This window comes from Ambystoma mexicanum, chromosome 2p, assembly GCF_040938575.1.
Source record: "Ambystoma mexicanum isolate Mex_15411 chromosome 2p, UKY_AmexF1_1, whole genome shotgun sequence".
Taxonomy (NCBI): domain Eukaryota; kingdom Metazoa; phylum Chordata; class Amphibia; order Caudata; family Ambystomatidae; genus Ambystoma; species Ambystoma mexicanum.
This window is the reverse complement of record NC_090923.1, coordinates 1,387,468,972-1,387,493,738: the sequence shown is the minus strand read 5'-3', so window position 1 is coordinate 1,387,493,738 and position 24,767 is coordinate 1,387,468,972. Positions and strand designations below refer to the sequence as shown.

The window sequence follows — 24,767 nt, the reverse complement described above, 5'->3', positions numbered from 1 at the left end:
TACATACAATATCACCCAACCATAATTGGTACTCATTTATCGACCTCGGAAGGATGAAAGGCTGAGTTGGCCTTGCTGGGATTCGAACCTGCAACCTGCAGATCACGCTCAGATCGCAGCATCGAGCGCTCAACCCGCTGAGCTATCTTATGGATTTACAATCTGTGAGACAGTACTCTCAAGATGTGATATAGCACACAGCTTTCCAAAGTGTCTCGCTCAAGGCTTATGAACGACGGACAACCAATTAGTAAATATTTCGGGGATTCAGGCGTGCTGGTTACAGGTCGCGGCTGCAGTCCCTTTGATATCCACGGGAGGCCCCCCGCAACTGCTTCGGAGGCGCTACGGTACCGCCAGTGACCACTGGGGGGAGCACGGCGGGCTCCTCTTGAGGTTTCAGCCTGGTGGGAGGGACAGAGAGCAAACAGAGCAGCAAAGGAGGAAGCAGTCCAAGACCACTGGCGAAGTTATCCTGTGGAGGTGTGAGCGTTTCCCCGGGGAGGAGGGTGCAGCAAACACGCAGGGTGCCATCGGAGGAGGCTGCAGAGCCATGGCCGGAAGGAGGACGAGGGAGAGCTGAGAAGAAAAAAGAAAGAACAGCTGCGGAACGGGCAGCCATGGCTTCCAAAGAGAGGCTCTACGAACTCTGGATGCTGTACTACACCAAGGTACGTCGTGGAGAGGGACACCTGTGCACGGGGGAGGGGCTCCTGTGTATGAGGAGGGACGCTCGTTTACGGAGAGGGACTCCTGTCTGGGTGGAGAGAGCCGCCTCTGCGGGGCGTAAAAACACCTGCGCGCGGGCACAGCCACCCCTGCGCATAAATAAAGGCACATGGGTATAGCCACGTGCACGAGTAGCGAGGGAGACACTTTTAGGGAGCCGCGTCTGTCTGTGTGTGTGTGGGGGAGAGACACATATCAGTGTAGAGAGAAGAGTACACCTCTGAGAGGTGAAACACTCTCGTAAGTGTGTGGGGAGATGTATAACGTATATAAATAAGATCAGATCTCGCAGTATAGATGGGTAGAAATAGTGACGTGCGTGTTGTGTAGGTTAGACTCATTAGTAGGGCGATACACCTGTGTGTGGGGTGGAAACACGTCTGTTGAGAGACCTATGTATGGGGCAGAGGCGTTGCTAGGGGGGGGGCTAAGGGGGCTATAGCCCCTGGTTTTTTGGTTGTAGCCCCCGGTAGAATCTCAGGAGCTACAACCAAAAGACTAGCTAGCCCCCAGTCCCGACAGTTCTGACATCAGCATAGCCCCGGGTCTTTTCCAGACCTAGCAACACCCCTGGTATGGGGGAGTAGAGGCACCCATGTAAGAGCGGAAGAGAACGATAAAGACAAGACACCTGTGTATTGGAGACGTGACTGTGGGGGGGGGGGGCACCGCTCCATTGAGTAAAGGATACCTGTGTATTGGTGAAGACACCCATCTCAGATTTTGCGCTATACACACATCGTATGCAAAGATCGCTGTGCATATATGGGTAGTCGCCCCAGAGCTGGTATGGGGCGGGGGTGTGCAATGCCAAGGGTACCCAAACGTCGTATTCCCTCACCCAAGCCCCTGCACTGCTGGCTGGATTTGTGGTCGGGTGGAGTCGTCACCTGCGAGGCTCGTCAGGAAGGAGCGATGAGGTAGAGATGAGTCGCTGCCAGAATTATCCTTTGCAGGGCTGGTCCAACCACAAAAGAAAGGAAAAAACACATCCACCGCAATCCGTGGGCAAGGGACGGGCGAGGCCGGCGGGATCCGCCTGCCAGGTAGGGTAGGGCTAGTACAAGTCTGTGGAGCCGCCGCAGACGGGCCGGAGGGCTACAGGGGATAGGACTGGCAGTGTTCGCGGGGCAGCTGATCGTCGACGGAGAAGTTGAGGCTCGGTTGGGGTCCGCGCCGATCGGACGGTACACCTGGAGTTGTGGAAGACTGGCATGGCTGCCGCAGTTCTGGCAGCAGACCGTTGAGGTGCCTAAAGATTGGTACGCCTCTCTGGGTCCGCCAATATCAAGGACCCCGTTTTCTTGCAGCCAGCCCTAGAACGAATGTGGAGCGGGGTGCAGCCTACCAAGCGGTGCACCAGTCTGACGGTGCGCGTGTATCGCCCAGTGTCTGCACGGCTCACCGATGCCAGCTCAGGTAGGGGGCAGTTCTTCGGTGTGCACGCTTTCTTGACTAGTCCAGCAGAGCCACGTGCTGTTGGCCTGTATCCATTTATGTAGCACGTAAACCCACAGGTGCCCCATTTGCATTATGTCAGAGGCAGGTTCCAAGGATGGCCAGTGGCCAACTGAGCTTTATGCCATTATGCGTAGGCAGCAGCAGGTGTGATGATTGTGAGCCTCCAGAGTAGCGCCCAGAATAATAATAATAATTCGTTTTGCTATGTAGCGCTTTCATCTAAAGCGCGTTACATGGGACATCTTTACATAAATTACTATTAGCCAATCGGAATTGGCACTCACGAGGTTTGAAGAGCCTCGGTTTTGTATTTATTTAAGGTCTGTGCTGAAGGTGGGGATCTTGTCCCCATGACATTGGCTTCGTGGTTATGTTTGGCATTGAAAGATAACAGAAAGCTCAGTGTGAACACATGTTCCCCACTCCTCGAACCCACACAAACCTGGCTGTCAATCACATTGTGCTCGATAGCATTGATTGCACGAGATCTCGAATTGTCCCGTCATTGATTGACGTGTGTGGTGTACCTACACTGCCACACGTTGCCGTCAGTTCCCTCAGATTGGAGTGAACAATAGCGACGTCAACTCGCATCAGCGGCGCCTTCGCTCCGCCCACCCTCCCACGCGCGTACACTGCTTCGTTAGAAGGCCTGGACACACCCCTTCTCACCAAGGAGTCCCAGGGTGGAGACGAGAGGGCATTTCAGATCTTAGGCTAGCCCAGTAAGTTAATGCACCTGTGCATATTGTTCAGCCTCTGGGTGCTGCTCCCATCAGGGCGTGGCGTTGGTTTTCGTCCTTGTATGAGAGCAACTCTCTTGCACATTTGCTAAATGTAAACATGGCGGAGGGAGCTTTGGGCCATGATTTGATGCAGATATGGCTATCACTTATGTGCGACTGTTGTGGGTGCATGGACCGTCAAACTACAGGCCGTGTTGGTACATAACAAGACACACTGAAACTGGCCGAAGGCAAGGAAGTCCTCGGTCTCGTGGACTATCGTTTTAACGGCATTTACGGCTCCAGGGCTATTCACGGCTCCAGGGCTATTCTGATTCACTCCAAATATTCGCCCCCATTAGTTCTCGACAGTGGTTTGCGTTTTAATCGAGAAAATATAGCAAACCAGGGGAGTTTTGGGAAACCCATCCCACAGGTTCGTGTGTATGAAACTGCAACAAAGGCAATTCCTTAACTAAAGTAACTGTAGGGCCTGAATACTTATTTGCTCCCTGTCTGGCCTGTGTGAGGCTCTGGACGACACTTGTTTGATATTTAAATTGTGCTTTGAGGCTGGCGAATTTGTTCCGTCACTGTACGGCAGTGGAATACTAGGAAGTCGCAGTGCCCTGGGGGCATTTATCTTTGGCGAAATGGTGAGGATGATGGTCCTGGCACAGCCCTTCTTGTGTGGAGGGCAGTGTAGTATATGTACAATTAAAAAAAAAGTAGTGGAACTGTGACCCGGGCGGGGAGCCACGTGCAAGACGTTTTTCAAGGGTTGCAGCTATGCTTTTTGACAGCCAAATGAGCTGAAACAGATTTCAGTTTAGCTGGAACTGCTATTGAGTGGTAAAGTGGAGACATGTGCTTTAACTTCACAAAAACAGTTCCGGAATGATGAAAATGGGTGCAAAAAGTAGTGGAACTGTTGACAGTAAAAAATAAAAGTAGTGAGACAATGCTCCCGACAGTTCCCGCTCACTTCGACCACTGGGGAGGGTAATGGTAAGATTGTTGCTCTTGGTAGTTCTTTTACATCGGAGTCTTGCTGGATGGGCCTCCTGTCTCAATTTGCTGGGATACAGGAGGACTTGTGGAGAGGTCTGCTCTGGGGGTTCTGCTATGTTTCTCGGTTCTCGGCGTGCAAGGGTTTGGCAGTATTAAGAACCAAATACTCGATTGTGTTTTGGGAGACTTTTTTGACTGTTTACATATTACTAGCATACAATTCCCAGCAAAATGTAGTTGGCTGTCAGCGCAGAATTAATGGTTACTAATGTTGCATAACTAATCGGCATGTATCTTCTCAATCCCCAATGGATGACTGGTGGAGTCCATCTGTGCTCTGGGCCATTCCGCATATTTCTACTACCCTGGCATTGGGTTTCTTGGATCGTCTTCGAGGCTGGAAGGTTGGGTATCGAAGTTGATTTTTAAGCTGCTAGTAGGAAGGCAACCATGCACAGGGTCGGACTGGCCCATAACATTGTCTGGGGCACTGTTAAGACTTGATGGTCGTGTAGATGATGAATCCTCCATCCCCAAGTACCACACGGGCAAGAATAGTATTATAACTGCCCGTGCAGTCTTTGAGGCCACAGGTGTGGAGTACAGTCAGCCTGGAACCAAAAATGCCGGAAGAAAACCCCCTGACCACTGTAAGGCAAGCAACGAGGTTAGGGAAAGGAAGGCAAGACAGTGAATGGTTGAAAAGGACAAATCACGCTTAATCTTACCCCAATGCCAGTGGTCAGATACCCTGGGTGTAGTACTGGGCAGGGTTCTACAATGGTTGACGGCGGCAGGCAGCAGATTGTGATATTGTGGCACTCTTGATGGGGATTAACACCTGATTTCAGCCAAGAAATGTGAGCAAAGGACTGTGATGCGGAAATCCGTAATTAGTCCAAGATACAGTCCGTGGTCGGAAGCCAGCAGGTAACGTCAACAACAAGGGACAATCCAAAGCAAGTCCAGGCGAAAGGCAGGTTTGTTGTTTTTTCCAGAAGTGATCGACAAAGCAGAGGTACCAAGGAGAAGCAAGAGCGGGTTCGTGAGAACAGTCTGTGATTAAGGATTCCAGGAAGCAGAAACAAGGTAAACGCTCAACGAAACTTGCCGTAAGCAGCTTTGAAGCGATGTGCGAGCGTTCGCTCGATTCTTTTGAAGGCAGGAATGGTCATGTGAGCGCATCACATGAGTTACGCTCCGATCACGTGATGCGTGCTCCTCGTCTCGCGTACCCATTCGAGCACGTTACTTCCTGATCACGTGTCGCTTAACGCAGCAAGGCCCCAGACTAAGCCGATGACCATGACGTGGCGTGTAAAGTCGCCATGGTAACCGCCGCTGAAGGTAAGGAGTTTGTACCGGACATGAGTCTCTCTTGAGTTTGCTGTGCCGCCGATATCTGTAGCCCAACCGCCGTCGGGAGTTACATGAAGACATGTGGGAATGTGGGGATAGACTGTTGGCAGAGCGGTGTGTGACCGGGGACGTGACAGGCACCAATGAAAAAGTGGCTCACAGTTCCAAATGGAAATTCATTCCTTTTGTGGCAGACTGTTTGAATAGTACCCAAGGGGGATTTTTTTGAAAATATAAAATGTAATGCAAAATGAGCAATTTTAAAGAATATTTATTCAGAAACAATGGTTAAATCTGCTAGCTGCATAGTGAAGTAACTCATCAAACTCGCCTACATTGGCCGAAAAAGTGTCCCACTTTGACCAAAAAAACAGGCCCACACCAGCATTTTGCGTTTTTGGTTCAGTGATGGGCCTATTGCCCTGTAGGACAGCCCGAGCCTGACCATGGCTTCCAAACCCAACGTGGCCGGGCCTATTGGTCTAGATGGGAAGTGACTGGACATAACCGGCCAGTGAGAGTCGGAATTATGGGGCAACGTGGGCTAGTTTGATAACTTGGTGGACTATACAGGTGGTCACTTCGGCCAGTGTTACTGGTTCTTCGTTATTTATAAGGTAACATTGACCACGCATTTCTGTCAAAGTGCTCTCGACAAAAGTCACAAATTGCTATTTACAAATGGGGGTATGATTTTGATGGTGGCCAGGTCGGCGTTTTTTTTATTTAAAAAAAAAACAAAAAACGTTTTGGCCCTGTTCAGAGTCTGCTGTTGGGCTTCTCTGCGACCTCAAAAAAACTGACGTGTACACCTTTTGGTATATGGTTACAGGGGCTTCTGGTGATTTTGTCTAGTGGGGATAAAATAACCCCCGATCTAATCACCCTGTCTGAACCGTTCACCCCCGGGGTCTGTTATCGGCTCCCAGATTGAAAGGAGTCCTTTTTGGGGGAACACATGTTATGGCAGAGCGGCCGTTCCATTGGTATGCAAGACGCCCTTTGCTAATATTAGCAAACAGGGAATTTTCCTGCACTTCTGTAAATCTTTGACAATGTTCCCTTTCAAGTGGTTTGGCCGGGTCATTGCACTTCTTCCTCTTCCTATTGCCCAATGCTGTGAAAGGGTTGGGTCTGTGAGATGTGTGCTTTTGAAATGCCTTCAGTCACTCTGTAACGGTTGGTTTGAGTTCTGTTGCCTTAGCGCGAAGTTCCGAGAATATTCAAGTTCCTTTATAAAACGGTCCAAAAAGAGGTGAAACTTTGCATTTGCATCTAGTGATCTGAGAGCCGCACATCTTATGCAAAACGGTAACACAGGACCAGGGATCAAGTTGAGGGTGCACCTGGGTGGACGGAGCTCCCCACACTTATTTTCAGGGGACACCTTGATATGCTATTTTCTGGTGACACCACATTCAATTGTATGTTGATGAGCCCCTCACCCCCGACCCCACTTTTTTTTAGGGCTTGACCCCTGCAAATGACCTTTTCTGAGAATCTACACAGTGAGTTTCTGCTCTGTGTGCTCCTCGCCACACATACAGCCTTCAGCAGTAGAAATGTGTTGTGTAGGATGGAGAGCCAAGAGCATGACCGTGAGCTGTACTTGGTTTTTTAGAAGTATGCTGTCTGAGCATGGATCCACCAGTGCATTCACACACACATGCTTTCTGTCTCCATTTGGAGTAGTGGGGCGGGGAACCCTCCCCCCACACCCCCACCTGCCCTCCCAGGATGGCGTTTGTTTGGGAACCTTCAGCATTGTCTTAACTACTCCAGCTGCTGTGTTCGGAATCTTCTCTGGCCTAGGCAAACCATTTTGAGCAAGACCAAGACACAGAACGGAGCAGCAGCTGCTTCTTAGCACTTGTAGTGCACATGCTATGGTGGCGGCTTCTTTGGTTTCTCACCAGAAAGTCCAAGGGCCTCATTACAAGTCCGACGGTTACCCTGCCGGCGTGTTGCCGACGGACTTGCAATATTTACTGGTGCCTGGCTTGCTGGAATCACCAGGGGATTACAACCTCAGCGATCCGGGAAGTCAGGCGCCAGAAAATTGTTAATCCCCATTCCCATTTAGGACTCAATAGGGTTGACGGAAGCACCTGCACCGTTAACGGTGCTGGTGCTTCCGTGAAAGTAACAGGCAGTGCCATTTCGCCTGCCAGGTCTGACCTGGTGGGCGGGACGGCACCCGCCTGCAGCCTCGTTGTGTGCCGGTCCGGTAACAACGGTGCCGGTAGGCTTACGCAATATGCCCATGATCAGATTGCATCCCTGGTCGTTGCACAGGACCCCTGCTACTGCCAAATTGGTAACGCATAATTTAATACCATCTGCACTTGCACGTTCTGAATACTCGCAAGACATAGTAGGTTCGTACTTTCTATCTTTTTCATCCCCTGCTCTTAAATATTGTGTTTTTAATGTATTTCCCACCCTTGCTCCTTCCCTGCCCTGTGGGCGCTTTGAAACAGTATTTCCTTATTGTATAGGCGCCTAACAAGCAGACAAAAAATAAATACATACATCATGCTGGATTGGCATGACTAAAGATACTATTACCAAAGCTCAATTATACATGTTCCTTATGTTATATTGGCACGTGGCTGGTGTGTGTAGATGAAAAGGGATTTAATATGTCTCTTTTGGGTGTCTTATATTGTGATATACCGCTAGGCATTGTTACCTTTTTTTTCTGCAGTCTTAAAGCCCTGCACCCTTCTCACATGATCCTTTCCGACAGAATAGATTGGGCGAATATTTTTCGTCTGACACCATTTGCAGCTGCACTGCCTTTCATCGCCGTAATAAGAGCACATTGCTGCACTTGGAGCACACCCATTTAGGACACACCATAACCACACACTTCTACCCACTCTGTGGCCTAAAACGCTCCGGGACAAGCCCAGAGCACTTACGTTGTCAAACCAGTGGCAACCGTGCATTGTAAAAATGCTTCTGCTAATGAGATCTTACTTGATTAGTATTGCATTATTGTGTTCATTTTTGTGTTAATGAATACTTTTAAATACTAATGTTGCCATACTCTTCTACTTTTGTTTATAAGAGTTCACAAGCGCTTAACATTTAATTTATACACATTTCTTTTTCCAAGCTAAAAATACACTGAGCATGCGTAATGTTCCAGACTCTAATCCTGTGTTCTTACTGCAGTGATGATGCATAATAACTATTACAATTTCAGTATTAAAAATACAAAAACATTTCACCTAATAGGACTATATCAGCAGGTTAGGACTAGGTATACAGTGCACAGAATTGCTTACCATTGTCCACGGCATAGAAACCTCCCATTTATTGGCAAAATCTTGGAAAAAGTAGTCGCTATACAGCTGCTCAAAAAAATCAAACTACACGCCTACATGATCATTAGTCAGGGTTCTATCCCAAGAGTGGCATCGACAGCCACCATGTAGGTCATGGATGATGCCCTCCAAATAGTGGATAAAGGCGACTCATGCCTCCTCATCCTCTTTGACCTTTTGGCTGCATTCGACACCGTGGACCGCCACATCATCCTCTTCTCCTCGCAGACAGATTGGGATTCTCTGGTACTGTCCCGAATTGATTTGTATCCTGTCTCTTGGGCAGACACCAGGCCGTCCAGATGAAGACGTTGCGTTCTAACCGACTCCCAGTCTCCCGAGTCTCCCATGGCTCCATTCTCTCACTAATCTGTTTGAACCTTTATATGGAGACTGCACGCTCACTCCTCAAAGACCCTGATGTAAGCCATCCTCCAACACGTGGAGGATATTTCATTTTACATGAGAGTACAAATCCGCCCCGGACATTAGTCTCATCCCCAATTACCTAGCCACCATCCAGTCCTGTATGTAAGCTGTCTTCTACCTTAAACGTAACCCATCCAAGACTGCATTTCTCTTCATCGGACCCTGCTAAAAACTTGTCCAACAGTAGCTCAATGATATGCACTCAGAAGGATTTGATCCGCAACTCTCGGATTCAGCAAAATCTTTAGGCTTTACCATTGACGGCAGCCTAGCCTTACAGAAACACATTACCAAGAAGGCCCAAACGGCCTAGTTTCAAATCTCCAACCTTTCACACAATCAAACCCTTCATCTCACCGCAGGACTTGCAGGCCGTAGTGCAGGCAGGCCCTTGTAGTTTTGCACATCAATGGGGGAAATGCCTGTCTGACAGGGCTCCCAGCTGCTCACCTGGCTTCACAAAAGCAGTCCACCACATTGCAGCAGGCCTTATTACAGGTGTGCAGAAATTTGACCGAATCACACCTGTCCTACGCAAACTACATTGGTTCCTCTCCAGGCCAATGCACTGTTCAAGACTGCATGTATCCTCTGCAAAGCAGCCACAAGTAGCACACCAGAGTGGCTACATATCTGGTGGCGTGCTCCTTGTGCGACAAATCGACCAAACAGCTTGAATCACAGGTCCTCAGCAATGAGAGGACCCGCAAACAATCCTTCTATTGTCAGGCACCCACCCTCTGGAACTCGATCCCGGCATTGGCTCTGAATCTCCCCATAATTCTCCAATTTCATAAATCTCTCAAACGTGGCATTTTCTTCGACACCTGACCAAGGACTAAACCCAGTGGCACACATACGGACACTCCGACTGCAACTCGCAATAATGCCCTAATGTTAAATGATACCAGCCCACATTCTGGCTACCCAGCCATGTACAGTACTCTGCTGTTCTCGAGCTAGGTCTGTGCTTCTTTGAACAATGAAATACACGTATTTTAATGTTTCAGTAACACTGTGAGTATGGGTTCCATACAGGCCCATTGCACTTATTGTGAGACTTAAATGAATGTATATAGTCGTTTTGTTTGTACATTCTAATTCTATTAATGAACAAATGTTATCATGACTACTTTTGACACATTAATAAAATATATGGTGCTTGATACTACTTAATATCCTGTCTAGGCAGCAGTTTCATGTGTGATGTTTAATACGTTTCAAGAATTGGAAACAACTTGGCTCTTCATGTTTCCTTACCAGTCAGTATGTGACGGGCATTACTCGTGCAATTTCTCATTCTTTCCTCAATTTAAATGAGAAAACCCATTCCATTTTCTGAGTTCCTGGCTAACTCCATCATTAGAACACTTGTTGACTCCAGGATCCAATGGAACGCTCGCACAGATTCTTTTTGTTTGTGACTGTTACTCATCCCTGGGGATGTTTGGGATTTTATACCACCCTGAGCTTTGCTAGCGATGCGCATTCCCCAAATGCTTGCCAACCCCTTAAGTCGCAATAGTGGAATTATTATTATTTTTTGTATTTATTGGCATTTATAAAGCTCGCAAGCAATCCAGAGGCATTGTGGAATGAGTCATGCTTCTTGGAGAACTCGTTTGGTGCTTTTGGAGTTTCCTACCTTGGATTAGAATTTCATTTGCCAGGAATTATGCTCTAAGGAGAATAGGTTCTCTCACTGGCAGCGCATTCCTTGAATTGTGATGCATTTTCACCATTGGCCACTCTTAATGTTTCCATCATTTCTACTGTAGCCTCATGCCCGAGAATACTCGTTTTCATTTGCAGCATAGTGATTTTCCAACCCTTTAGATGTCTAATTCCTGAGGGCTCTTCACTTTTGAGATCTCGCTTGATGTGTTTACTGTGGGGAGGAGCCCACTCGCCTCGCTAAACACGATGACGTAGCTACTTAGTTTCTACATTCATATGTGCTTTTGTTCTGGGTGGTGCATTAGCCGACTTATGAAGCAGCAATGAAAAATGTTTTCAATGAGTTTCAGTTCTATCGTGAAGAAAGGTAGGTGACTGCTGAAATATCCCCGGAGCCCCTGAGACTGGGATACAATTGCTGCGCCTTGGACCATACACCGGCAGTTCCTAGTATATCTATCAATAAAAAGTGATGGATGTACTTGTTTGGACCAGCACTTTTGAACGGTTGCATTGTTTCAGCTGTATTCAGGTGGCCTCTGGACACCATTGGGCATGGAGCAACTCGACCATCCAGAGATCTCACCCTGAAACACTCCTCACCACCCGTTTCTTAACACTTAAACGCTTAGCAGGGCCAGAGCATGGTTTCTCCAGTCTTACTGGTAGTGCCACTTTTACACCTGGAAAAGTAATTTCTTTCCAGTAACCACTCCTATCCCTCTCTTGTAGGAACCAAAGCATGAAGAGACAAAGCTGTCGCTGTGTATTAAATGCAAACACCTAACACCTCAGAAGGTAACCACCAAGCGCAAATCAGTCTAGACTGTAGCAACCATCCACATTGGGCAGCCCTGTCTGAAAAGGGCCATCACACACACTGTGCACTGGAGCATAATAACTCCCAGAAGTGTTTCCACCTAAACGAACTAGGGGATCCCCAGAACATACAGACTTTCACTTACCGAGGCTCTAATGAAGCGAAATACTGATGGATGGTCATGCCTGAGCAACCTTTCGTCACTGCTCTGATTTAGCATTGAATTCCATTTTTGTTTTTCTTCAGCTTGTCCGTGCCATTACTATAAACTTGCGTACATGACCCTTTCCAATCTATAGACGCTTGTACGCTCTTGTTTTTATTCTTCCTTTCCTATGGATTCTGGGACTTGTAGTTCTGCCTACAGCCATTATGAATCCAGGTCTACGGGTCCCAGAATTCAAAGCAAAAACCAGGACTGGATACTCGCACAGTTTGAATGGATCATGTTGGTAAGCCTGTTACTGGTTTTCCCGTGTTTCGTCTCTTTCTGTATTATCATGTTCTTCAAAGTTCTGGCCAAGCTGGAATAGAAAAAAATGGCATGGAATACTACTGAGAGCAATTGCAAGGGTTAAGAAGCTTTGGCACAAGCACTTCCATCCATCGCTTTTTGGTTTTCTTGTTCTCTCTGCCAAGCAGGTGAAAGGTGCCTAGCGCATTGTCATCTTGAGAAGACCTGTCCAAGAGGATACACAGGACAACCTTGCCTGTGGCTGCCTTAAATGGGGGCTCCCACCACAGTGGCTGCATGCTTAGCAAATATGTGTCTGTAGCTGGAGTCAGCTCTTGCTGGCACAGGAGCCCGCACGATCTGGCCCATTCTCGTATGGCCTGTGGAAGTGGCTCTTTGCCAAAGGGATGATATGGGTGTAAACGCTGTTACGAATTTGCAAACCTCGAAGGAGCCATCGGAAAGCTGTGCAAATATTCGCTGTGTTCTTTGCCAGGCTGATTGTCGTGGAGGCACCTTACAATGTGGGCTGGTCTGTAGGGAACTCGAGCTATTTCTCGTTCAGAACAGGTTTGTGAGTTGAGTAATCAATTAGGCGGTCATAGGTGCATCCTATTTCTTGGCTTCACTCCCTGAGTTTCTTGATGCAATGTTGGGGCGTTATAAATCCTTCGTGACAAAGCTTGACCAATCTCCTAGGTCTGACTTGGTTCCATGCTTAACTTTTAGACACTGTCCTTGTATATGATTAACACGCTTTGTGCTTTGAGGCATTCCCCCCTGTTTCTCATTTCACTCATCATGGGAGCTCCACCAAGTGCTGTTTACTTGCTTCTCTGTGAGTTAGCCAGGTTTGTTGGTGTTATTATATAGTGTTAACACACTGCGTTGCGGTTGCCTCTGGGTAATTTGAGTGGCTGCATCATGCAGAAAAGCCTAGTTCTACAGGTAGTGTCCAACACACTACCTGTAGATCTAGGCTTTTCTTCGTGTTACAGTCCCTCAAATTGCTCAGAGGCGACCACAACGTACCCTCAGGGGTGTTGCTAGGTGTGGAAAATATCTGGGGCTACACTAATGTCGGGACTGTTGAGATTCCGGGCTAGCTAGTCTTTGGGTTGTAGCTCCTGAGCTTCTATCTGGGGCTATAACCAAAAGACCCGGGGCTATAGCCCTCTCAGCCCCCCATAGCAACGCCTTTGCATACCCTGGAACCCTTCGAGGACCCCCAGTAGACTGGACGCTATGGAATGCGCTCTTTTGTGGCCAGGGTACAAGTGGTGTAACACAAAATAATGGGTCTCCCCTGTAAAATGTTGAGAGGCCACTAAGGTTACGATCCTCAAAGATGTATACTATCCCTGGGCCTCTCTGGAAGCCCTCTGCAGCAAACGGGACGTAGGGGTGTCTCTTTAACCCTTGAGGAGGGAGGGTGGGATTCGTTTTGTAAGTTAACTGAATCCCCTGTGCCTGCGTTACCATCAGCTGGCCTTAACCCTCCAGTTTCTTTCATGCTGTTTAAGCCAGTGCTATATTCTGGTTGTACCACTTGAAACGCCCCGCTCACCTCTGTGCTAAAATGGACTCCTTGCATTAAAAGTTGACTGCACGGTGAAACATGACTGTGTCACTGACGACTTGGGAGTTATTAGATCCTGCTTTTTCACTCGAATATCTGCAGTCTTTTGTGCTTCCTAGTCGGATGCGGTGGGAAACATTAGTTGGACTTGGAAAGTATGAGCACCTACCCCAGACATATTGAAAATGCTCCAATTAGTTGGTGCCAAACATGTGCAATTTACAGTGTCTTGCACTTAGATGCTGGGAGAAGCCCCTTTAGCCACCGTTTGTAGATCTACATTTGGGCATTAAGGCCATCTGAGTGCCCCCTTGTGTGTTTGTTTTTTTGGTGCGCTACATGTTGGTTTGCCAGTGCTGATTTAAAGCGCGTCTGCCTTGTGGTTGGTGCAAGGTGGAAGATGGGGCCTCATATTAATAATTTGTGCTGGTTTCCTTATTGGCTGGTGGGTTCATTCTGCGGGGGCAACCAGCTGAACGTTCACTGATTGTTGGGGCCCCATCTCCTCAGGTAAGTCGGGAGGGCCCTATTTAATGTCAACATGGGTTCATAGTGATAATACTGAATCAAAAAATCTCGAAAACAAAAATCTCGAATACAAAAGGCCGAAAAAAAAAAATATCGAATTTTTTTTTCAATGTGTTTTTTTTTTCAAAATGGGGGGCCCTTTTTTAATTTTTTTTATTTTACCCCTTTTTTTTACTTACCTGACCCCAAAAACATATATAAATAAATAAATAAAAAATTCGATATTTTTTTTTTCGAGATTTTTGTTTCAGGCTTTTTGTCATTGGAGATTTTGTTTTCGAGATTTTGACTGACCACCGTCAACATGTTTGCTTATCGGGGCATTGGCGTGCAATGTATCTGTGCAGTAATTGCTTGTAGCAGGATAGATTGTTCTCATTTTCAATAAAAAATACATGTTTTAAATGTTAATACAAATCTGTTTATAAAACATGGTTGTGTCTTTATGTTGAGCAGTTATGGGGTGAACATGTCTGGCCTGAAGCTGTCAAATATATTATGATGAAGTAGGTGTTGGTAGTTATGGAGTTTTATGCCGTAAAATGCAAACTGATGGTGAGAAGGTGTCACAGGGAGCGGTCAAGAGGTGGCTTTCAGGGGATGAGGCTTACACGCTACACAAGCCGGCCCGTAATTTTAAATGGCGAATGACCGTGGTAGCTGACAATGGCAGGTAGCTATTATGGGTTTGAGCCAGTTCTTCGAAGACAACAACGTTTTCGCTATATTCTAGCTGTCATCTACGTTCTATCAAAATATGCCTATGTTGAGGCTTTAAAGAACAATACGGGTCATAGCGTGGCGACAGCTTTTAAGCGTATGTTTAACCAAAGCTGAGTCCATGTTAAACTACAGACATACGCCGGTAAGGAGTTTTCAAATAAGCTGCTACGGAGTCTTCTAAAGCAACACTGGGTGCATCACTTCGTAACACACTCCAAAGTTGGTCTCTATTGTAGAATGTTTTATACAATCTTTTAAAACACATGTCTGGCGATTTTTCATGGCTAAAAACACCCGTAGATATGTGGAGATGTTACCTGCATTTATAGATATGTATAACAACATGCAGCATAACCACATGCAGCATAGATCTATTAAAACCACCCCCGCTGGTGTAACACTGCAGAATTCTCTGGAGGTCTGGAAAAAACTGTATGGCGAAGACTTATTAAAAAGACGGCACTTATGCCCCTTTAAGAAGGGGATCATGTGCGGATCTCAAAACACAAAGCCGTCTTTAACAAGGGATATGAGCAGAACTACAGCAACAACATCTTTATCGTAGATGGAGTGACTCAAAGGGAGGGTGTGTGTATATATATATATATATATATATATATATATATATACACACACACATTAATCAGTTATTCGGACGACGAGGGTGTTCAAGGTGTTTTTTACAGGGAGAAGATCCAGAACGTCAGTAAAGGCCAACAGCGAGTTTATGGAATCGAAAAAGTCATAAAGAGTAAAGGTTGCGGAGCCAGGAAACCGTATCTAGTCAAATGGCTGGATTGGCCCAACAAATTCAACAGTTTGGTGCCCGCCGGATCCCTAGAGGCCATGAGTGTGTAACAGGTAGTCTGCACCTTATTATTATTATGCTCCCCAGCAACGCTTCAGCTGAGGCATTCTCAGGTAACAAAATATCCAACTTTACTGTGAAGCTGGCCAAACCCATACATTTGCAGGGCCTATATAGAGAGCCTACTAAATTGTGCCATGATGTCTTGGATAAGCAGTTCTCTCCAGGCCTCTTTTATTGTGACAATGCAGGACATTTCGACAACACCGCTGTGGATGGTGATAACAAGGGGTTCGCGAAGAGAGCCCTTCACGCCATATCCAGTAGACTATTCGATTTACTGGGCCATCTATATGCTGACCTTTTCTTCAGGAAAAAATTGATCAGCGGCGTTGACCTTAAAGAGGAACTATCCAGAAACGCAGATGCTTTTTGTCTTGTAAGCAGAGACACTGAACAATGCAAACTAGTCATCCTATCGGCTAGTTTATTCGTCAAACATGGAAGCGTCTCTTTGACTATTAGACTGGCGCATGCAGAGGTACTTCAGACATCTAATGTGAAGTATCCTTTGGTGAGAGTCACCCTTAAAGTCTTCAGCATTCCTACCGGTAGCAGAGGTACCAGTCAAGACAGCCTGCTCCCAGGACAGCTTCCAAAAATAATTATCATGTGTATTGTTGAAACCGTATCGATGAACGGCGCACACGATTGAAATCCCTTTGACTTCAAACGCTGTAACATGAACTATGCAGCGCTGCACACAGACAATGTCCTGATCTCTGCCAAAGCATACGCTCCTAACTTTGGAGTTCCAAACATAATCAGGGAATACACGGGCCTGGTGGCTGTCAAAGGGAAGCGCATAGGTGATGCACCGGTCTCAATCACATTCTATGAGTATGCTCTCAGCTATACTCTAGTGGCCTTCGATCCAAGACCTGACAGTGCATCAGCGGGTCATTTCAACTTCCTGAGGAGCAGAAACCTACGTGCTGAAATAAAGTTTGAAAGAAACCTAACCGCCACGCACTCGCTGCGAGTGTGGAGGGTTTTCAATGGCGTTCTGTAGAGCATAGACCTGCTCGGAAAACATTTCATGGTGTGTATGCCAGCGATACATGTCCCAAGTGGCGACGCAGGAATTGTCCGGTTAGCCCGGTGGTGAACACCGATATGCAGGCCCGTGGTGGAACACATTGAATATCTTTGTGTTTGGACGGTGACATGCTAACGATGTTAGATAGTTTGGCGCACTTCCCGTAACACACCATATATGCCAAAGTTTTAACAGATGTGAAAAGCCTTGCAAAGTATTTGTTATACCACTGTGCCGGTTCAAGACTCTAAAGCCTTGACCTGTGGTCAGCACTGTATATTCTTTATCAGTCAAATGTCTGAATGGAGATTGCTCTAATACATTTTCAAAACAGCCGACAGCAATCGCGATCAAATGGTGGGCAGATTTGTTAACAAGACGTTGCCTAATGTGTATAGATGTCGCAAAATTTTCAGTTTGTCGAAAATGTAACTGCGGGTAGTCTATCTAGTGCTACATGTATCAATAAAATAGCTCACCAAGCATTGTGTGACATTATACATAATAAATAATACACTGTAATAAAGAAAGAGTCGGTTTTGTGATTTGAAAACAAATGTTAGGTTTGCAAAAATTAAAAAAGCAGATTTAATACAAAGAGAAGGAATGTTCTACCACAAACATGCCATTACAGAAAAAAGAAGCATGGCTGATGGGGGCATCGTGGGTGTGGGAGGGGGTGGGTAAAGATTCCTTATACCAGCTGTTATTCCACACCTCTTTCGGGCTGGGGGAATGGTGGCTGTTCATAGGGGTATCTAGAGGGCTGTGTTGTTGATGAGGAGTAACGTGGGCACCAGTTTTTAGCCGCACCAAAAGGCGTCATTGGGTGACGTTACCCACAACGTCTTTCGGGATATTTAAATCCACGACCGCTTGCATAAACTCATTCCAACCGATGGGGGCATTTATCATAGATGTGGGGTGTTGATTCATAACACCCGTACTAAATCGAGCAGGTTCAAACCCCTTACAACCCTGCCGCAATCCTGCCTCTGTAAATAAACTCACCCCTATCTGTCAAGCTGGCTACATCCTTTACACCATCTATCTTATGTAGCAATAGTTCTGTGTTGGGTTTATAGCGTTGGTTAAGAGTATTCACCTCTACTGGATCTGGCCATAGTGGAGCCTTCTCACTGCTAGATTCCTCGGGCGGCATGTATAAAGTTAGTTTGTTTTTCCCTGCATCGCCACGCCGGGCGTGATCTAAATATTTATGCAAAATATCTGTAAATAAAGCCGCTTTTTCATGTGCCGGTAAATCAGGTCTGTTTAAAAGAGCCTTCATTTCCGAGTCGAGACGCATTGTGGCAACCTTCTGTATATCCCAATCTGGCGAGGGTGTGGGGGTCGTTAGACTTTCTTACTGCTGCTTGTCCATCAAGTACATTTTATGAGTGTGCTCCCTCACTGACCCCCAAGCAGGCTGGTGATTAGTGGTAGGGTATGCCTATCAAAGATCCTATGAATCCTCCAGCCTGTGAGAACGCTTTTCTTTTATCCCTTCGCAAGATATTCACATATTTACAGTTACTTAATGACCTACTTTTCTTTTTTCAACACACTTATTTGATGTTGTGTTAGCGGTATGTGTTCCTTTTTAAATGTTGTCAGCAATCTCCAAAGTAGCAGCCACCAGATTGTCAGAGGCCCCGGCTAGAATGGCTTTGTATTGTTGAGGGGTGGCGTATACAAGCATTTTGAGCAGCTCAATGTTTCTCCATATGCGTGCCGACATGGTGAAAGCACAACCTGCTACTGATGCGGTAATGCGATTAATGTTGTTTTTTAAATGTCTTTTTAGGAATATATACAGCGGGTAACCCCAGCAGCAATCTATCAGTGCGCAATCTATAATCCTCTAGCGTGGTTGTTTTTAACTCAAACCAGGAGATCCATAGAGCTTACTGGTTGCGTCTTCAAAAGCCTCCATAAATAAACGTGTTTTGGACAGATACATCTGGCGGGCTATCATGGCTAGTTGTTCATCCCGGGGGAGTGGGGTTTAAATCTCGGGGGTTTAAATAACACTATGTAACTAGTATTTAGCATTATAGATCTGTTACTCTTGCACTGGTTGAACAAGTTCTGCACAATGTAACAAATGCTTAGATTGCAGTGGTGGGAGTATTGGCTTTTTCTAGCTCGGAGTTCTGGACACTCTCAGTCATCAAATCGTCCACGATGATCATATTCACCATTCTCGGAGGAAGTAAACGATAGTCATTGAGACTGTCGAGCATACCCTCTGCAAACCGAAGGTGCTTTTACTGCTGTTGCAAGGTGGTATAAAGTGGTTGCCAGCAGCTGTAGAGCCAGACAATAGTATCGAGATTGTGTCATTGCAGTGTTGGCGTTTTCTGACAAAATAACTCTTGCCGCAGCTGGAACGCACACACACACGACCGGATGTTGTAGCCTGGTATCCATAACGAAAAATACTTGACCATTAACAAACCATGTACAGATATCTATGTGCGAACGCCCCAGGTGAGGTTACATCACAGCAGGTGGTTAGTCTTTGAACCTTCTAGGGGCTGGTAAAACAAACGCTGCTGTATCTGGATGTGTATATTCAGCGCTTAAGCGCCACGTGAAAACCTACAAATGAAATGCATGGACTTTTCTAGCTTACCTAGAAGAAGCAAATAAAAACATGGAACAGTTTTTGCATATTTCTTCAACAATGTGGTATTAAAGAGTATATAAAACATATCCACTGTATATGATACACAGCATACCTTTTGGATGTTATAACGAATCATCAAGCATATGGCTGCCCCACCCGATTGCACCTGCAAGATAATACTTCACGCTTAAAAACTATAGTGGCCACCGTCGCACCCTGTAGTAGTGGTTATTGAGGTGAAAGCCACTACCTACAATGCCCCATGATTGGTACCTTGATGGCTGTGGCACATCCCCAGCTGTATGTCCTCTGACAATGTCTAAACAATAACCAACATTAAAGGTTCTTGGGCTTGAAAATAGTGGCAGTGTCCAAAATCCACTCCCGCTTGCCAATGTATTTCCACACCGTCGGTTGTGAAGCAACCTTAAAGTGCCTCAAAAGCCATTCTGAAACTGTGGCTGACCCCCATCATCCTTTGGTCTTGCTGGCCCTAGAAGCATATGGGTTGTGTTGCGTTGGATGAATCAATTGCCATAAATCCACAGGCTGTTGGTTGATGTAATTCACATCCAGAGAGCATCTACAGCCTTTGTAGCTGCAGGTCCTTTGCTGTATACCCTCTTGTGATGACAAAGCAATGGGCGCCATCACCCCGCTATACCTTGTGCTTGCGGATAGCGAATGAGTCCTATAACCCTGATCTCTTCTGGAGACATTCCCATAACACTGGTTGTCATGGGCCCTTGAAGTATCCCAAGAGCCATTCCCCATTGGCGGCTGCCACCCCAGGCCTTTGTGGCTTGAAGCCCACTGTAAAATAGCCCCCTGCAACAGCACATTCCACAAAACCTTGCTACGCACATCCATCCTCTGACTGCAAGGGCCCTCCCTGTAGCCATATCCATGGGCAGCCCTAGTTCCATGGCGTCGGCATGGTCCACAATCCACATCCATGGGTAACCCTGGATCCATAAATCCAATGGGCGTCGGGTGTTGGATTCCACACGCCACTTTTTCAGAATCTGCCCGCTGCAACCTCCACTTGTTGGAGGACACACTGGTTCTAAATAGAAAGAACATGGAATCCGAGCAGGCCATCTTTATACAGAAAGTGTTCCATCAATCCATAACACATCACCAAACATCTCAAGCCCAGTGTAATACCTCAGCAAATGCCCCCTTTAAAGGATCTGTCATGCCGGCAGCTTGTACAAAATAAATATCGGCTGCATCTCTTCATTAAATGTGTGATTTTTGGCAACAATTCAAGTCCCACAATGCCTGGTCTGCCAAAATTGGACCTTCATGTTGCACGCTGTTAAGATTGTATAAAACACTGCAAAATGTAGAACCATATTTTAAAAGTCCTAGCACACATCTACCTCACAATTGTGTTTTAAAGTACACATTGCAGTTTTCACATGTGAAGATGCAGGGCAACATTCTGCGCTTCCTTTGCAGATAGAGAATGGACACATTTTGTTTTACTTTGTGCCAATCTGCATGTAGAATAAAATAAATGGTAGCTCCTACTTGAAGTACAAAATGAATCCAGAACAATCTATACCATGTACTGGTACAGTCATTGGGACTTAAAAGGAGCCAACTGTTACACATCCCCAAACATCTCAAACCCGGTATAACACCCTGACACTTGCCACCCCCAAATCTGTCATTCGAGCATTCTTGTATTAAACACGTGTGATCTTTGGCATATAGTGATCACTCTGTTCTGAATATTTTAGACACTAAAAATGTTATCAGCGCTGTGAAACAAAAACACCTCATTGTGCACGTGCAAATATGTTGCATAACAAAATGACAAGGGCATCAAAAGTGCAGTCGGGGCTTATTTAATGTTTAATATAATGTTTGGAACGGCTATGATGGCAGTGGGGAGGCCACAAAAAGAGGATAAATAAACTAGGAAACCATTTTTAGCAGAATATGAAAGTGTTTGCACCATCAGAGACTGTGAAATTCTAGATTCTGAATACTGGGTCACTGACTTTGCTGTCTCGACCTCGCACTTTCCAAGCTTTCAAATTAAAATGTCTGATTGTGTAGCTGCCTTTCATTATTTTTTCATTATTCACACTCTGTATCAAAGCCAGTTCATATAAATTGATAATCGTTTTTGTATCAAATTGATATCAAACATTTTTATATAATTTTTTTGAGAGGCAATTTATATAAACGATTTTAATAAAAATGGTTTATCAAAATGTGTGTATACAGTTCTACATAAAATGATTTTTTTATATTTTATACATTTTAAATATTAAAAAGATATAAACATGGCTTCATATCTTTTTCTGGCTTCCTATCACATCAGGGCGGGACCTGCTCTGTGATGTCATCACTGCGTCACACTACAAAACCCTAGATTCACAGTCCCCGTCTTCAGAGCTCACTTCCCTTTCAGCACACGACCAAGCAACATCGTCGCCCCCCCCGCTGCACCTATCTTTGAGTAGATTTTATATAAAATGTAAATTCACTTACATCAAAACTGATATAAATTATACACACTTTATATAAAAAAATTGATATAAAATTTATATCAAACATTTTTTATATCTTTGTCTATATCAAATTTATATTAAGTTTATATCAAAAGGGGGAGGGGCCAAGACCGGAAACAGGAGGGGGTGACCACCTGTCAAAATTCAACATGAGAGAAAAGGGAGCTCCTACTACTGGCATGCTATGATGATCAGTGCGCAAGTGCTCCTAAATAAGCAGGTTATCGCAGGAAGTGACGTTCTGGAAATACAATGAATGTTCGCCATTCGCAGTAGCTTTTCAGAAAACTATTTGTTGAATAACTCTTAAAGCGAGGAGTGCTACTGAGATATCTTCATCAGGAGCAAAACGGTCTCCAAAAATAGGGGAGATCACAAATCGGACTTCAGTTTGCCAAGCAGCACATATGAAAAGCAAGCCTTGCGGACTAAAGTCTTGATCCAAGCATTTATTACGATCATTACACATTTGAACAAGAGCTTCCTAGTAATCTCGTACGGGTTGAAAATTAGAACATGCCACTGCGTCCACCTTCTGCCTGCTGGTGGGCTTCAGTACAGGGGCCCAGAGTTGGACAAATGGTCAAAAACTGCAAGGCTGGTTGAACTTGCTTTGTTAACCATGCTGATGCCGCTGACCTGTAGCAATACTTTTTATTCTCTGGGTGAGTGCTGCAAGAAGTCCAAGGCAACCAGCCGCTTGTATATGGCTGCCAACCATGGCAGGTGCTCCGCCTTCGCACTGAAACTGACAACTAGGCACAGTGAACCCTAAGCACACCATGGTCCTCCCACAAACTGTCTGAACCCCCTGGTGATCTGGCTCAGCTTGCTCCCATTAATGGTGGCACTATCCCCTTGTCCTTGGGACTTGGGTTAGAATGGTGCTGCCCCCTCTACTCTTCTCTAAAGATAGATTGGGATGCTATCCACTTAAGTTGACACTTCGCTTGTGTCCTGCTGTTGACCGACGCTTCACTCGCTACTTCCGCATGCGGGCACCCAGTTTCCCTGTTTCCTCACAATGTGATCAAACGGGTAGTAATACTGTTAGGCAAACTAACAGTGCACTTTGCTTAACATTTTTTTTTATTTTTAAATGCCATTGCATCTTGCAGACATAATACATTTTTATTAAGTGACCTTCATTTTTTGTATGCTATTTTTAGAGACCACTTACGTCTCCTTCTCTGGCACCAAAAGTGCAGCTGAAACAGTGCCTTCATTCATAGGTAAGATCAGTTTGTGTGTAGTAAACACAGGAACGGGTGAATTTGTTTTGCATTTCATGGTGAGTAGAAGGGAAATTAATATTTAGTGAAAAATAAATATATACGGTTTAATTTATTTTTGTCCAGTTCATCTTTTAATAACATTTTAAAGGATTGTGAGAAAGCTGCAGGTTTAGTGTGCATTGACACAGAAAGGTAAAATGAGGCTTCCCTGTAGACATAATTACCTACAAAATAGAACTACTGATGTGCAAATTATATACAAAGGGAATAGCTATTTGATCATACATGAACACAGGGAGGAAAGACAAATGTTTGCATTTCATTTGAAAGTTTTTTTTGATACCCAGTGCTCCAGATAGGATTTTGGCATAAGAGTATTTTACTCCCAATTTTTAGAATTGGAGAGTAAATCCAATTTCAAGAGAGTAAAAATTAGTTTCCTCCTTCGTAAGAGAATAAAAGGTGTCTGACAACTATCCAATTTGTGCATAAAATGAAAAGTGTTCGAAAACATTAGTGAGAAATGACTTGTAGGTGTGTTTTATCCAGCTTCATCGTCATTATATTTGGACACCAACACTCTGTTAAGATATGACAGCTAGTTGCATCATAAATCAAGTCCCTCACTCTACCAGCATCACTTCTCTTCCTCTCTGGCCTACTGTTGCTGCCTGACACTACCTGCTTGACAACCACTCTGTGTTCTTTGCTCCATTTCTCCTTCCCCTTTGCTACTTGCTTTCGCCAATCTCTCACTTTCTGATGATCTGCCTCTCACCTGTAAGTGTTGCTATGCCAGGTTTTGAGGTCTGTTGCTCTGTCACTCTGTCTTTCCCATCTCTGCATTCTATTATTGCTGTTTCCCTCCTATATCTTGCTGTATCGGTTGATATAACTCCTCTTCCTCTCTCATGTCATTATCTGTTTTTTCATTTTCTCTGTTGTGGTTGCTACTCCTTTTGATTCTTTCTTGCACTGCCTCTTATGTTATTGGTCTGCCTTTCTCTAGTCTAGCTTTTCTATTTCCAGCTCTAGCCACCTGCTGTTGATCTGGGTTTTCTTATTTTGCTGTCTCTAAATGTCCCTTTTGCTCTGCTTCTATCCCTCAATCCTAGAGTGTGTGTGTCCTATTATTTACATCTGTTTCCCTTCTCACTTTTTTGGATGCCCTCACATGTAGCTCATTGGTCTCTCTTCCTGTTGCTCATATTCCTGTTTTGGATTGTCTGGTATGTTCTTTGTTGAATCTCTCCTCGGCCCCCAGCCCAACTTAGTTCTCCTGCATTGCTTAGGTTCAGTTTCTCTTCCTCTCTTGGTTTTCTGTTTACCTATTGACAAAGCATCAATAAATATCCACAAAGTAAATATCCACAAAGCTGAAAATGCCTTTTCTATTTACAAATCTAGTGCACCTTTGCTATTGGATGGTCCTTCTAGGGGTGTTCAAACCTTCTTTTGGCCATTAGGCTGGGAATGGTTGGTCTCACCAGATGCAGAACTTGCTGAATGCAGATGCTATACCGTCACTATATGCCATTTCAAGTATAGCATCCCTCATGGGATGTGCCTGTTCTACTTCTGAGCCAATACAGGTATAGCAGCCCAGATGAGAGGTGTGTGTTCTGAGCCATTACAAGT

The 24,767-nt window shown here is 45.4% G+C and overlaps 1 protein-coding gene across 2 annotated transcripts in view; it reads left to right on the top strand.

The window, feature by feature from the left end:
* Positions 1-413: 413 nt before the first annotated feature.
* The window catches only part of NBEAL2 (neurobeachin like 2), a 1,179,347-nt gene continuing 1,154,993 nt past the window's right edge, over positions 414-24,767 (top strand). The window contains exon 1 of one of the 2 annotated variants that reach the window (XM_069645798.1): positions 414-671. In XM_069645798.1, coding sequence (XP_069501899.1) covers positions 621-671 — 51 coding nt within the window. In that variant the 5' untranslated portion in view covers positions 414-620. Of the gene's footprint in view, positions 672-1,811; positions 2,149-24,767 lie in introns of those variants that run through there. The other variant, XM_069645800.1, reaches the window with a different exon arrangement.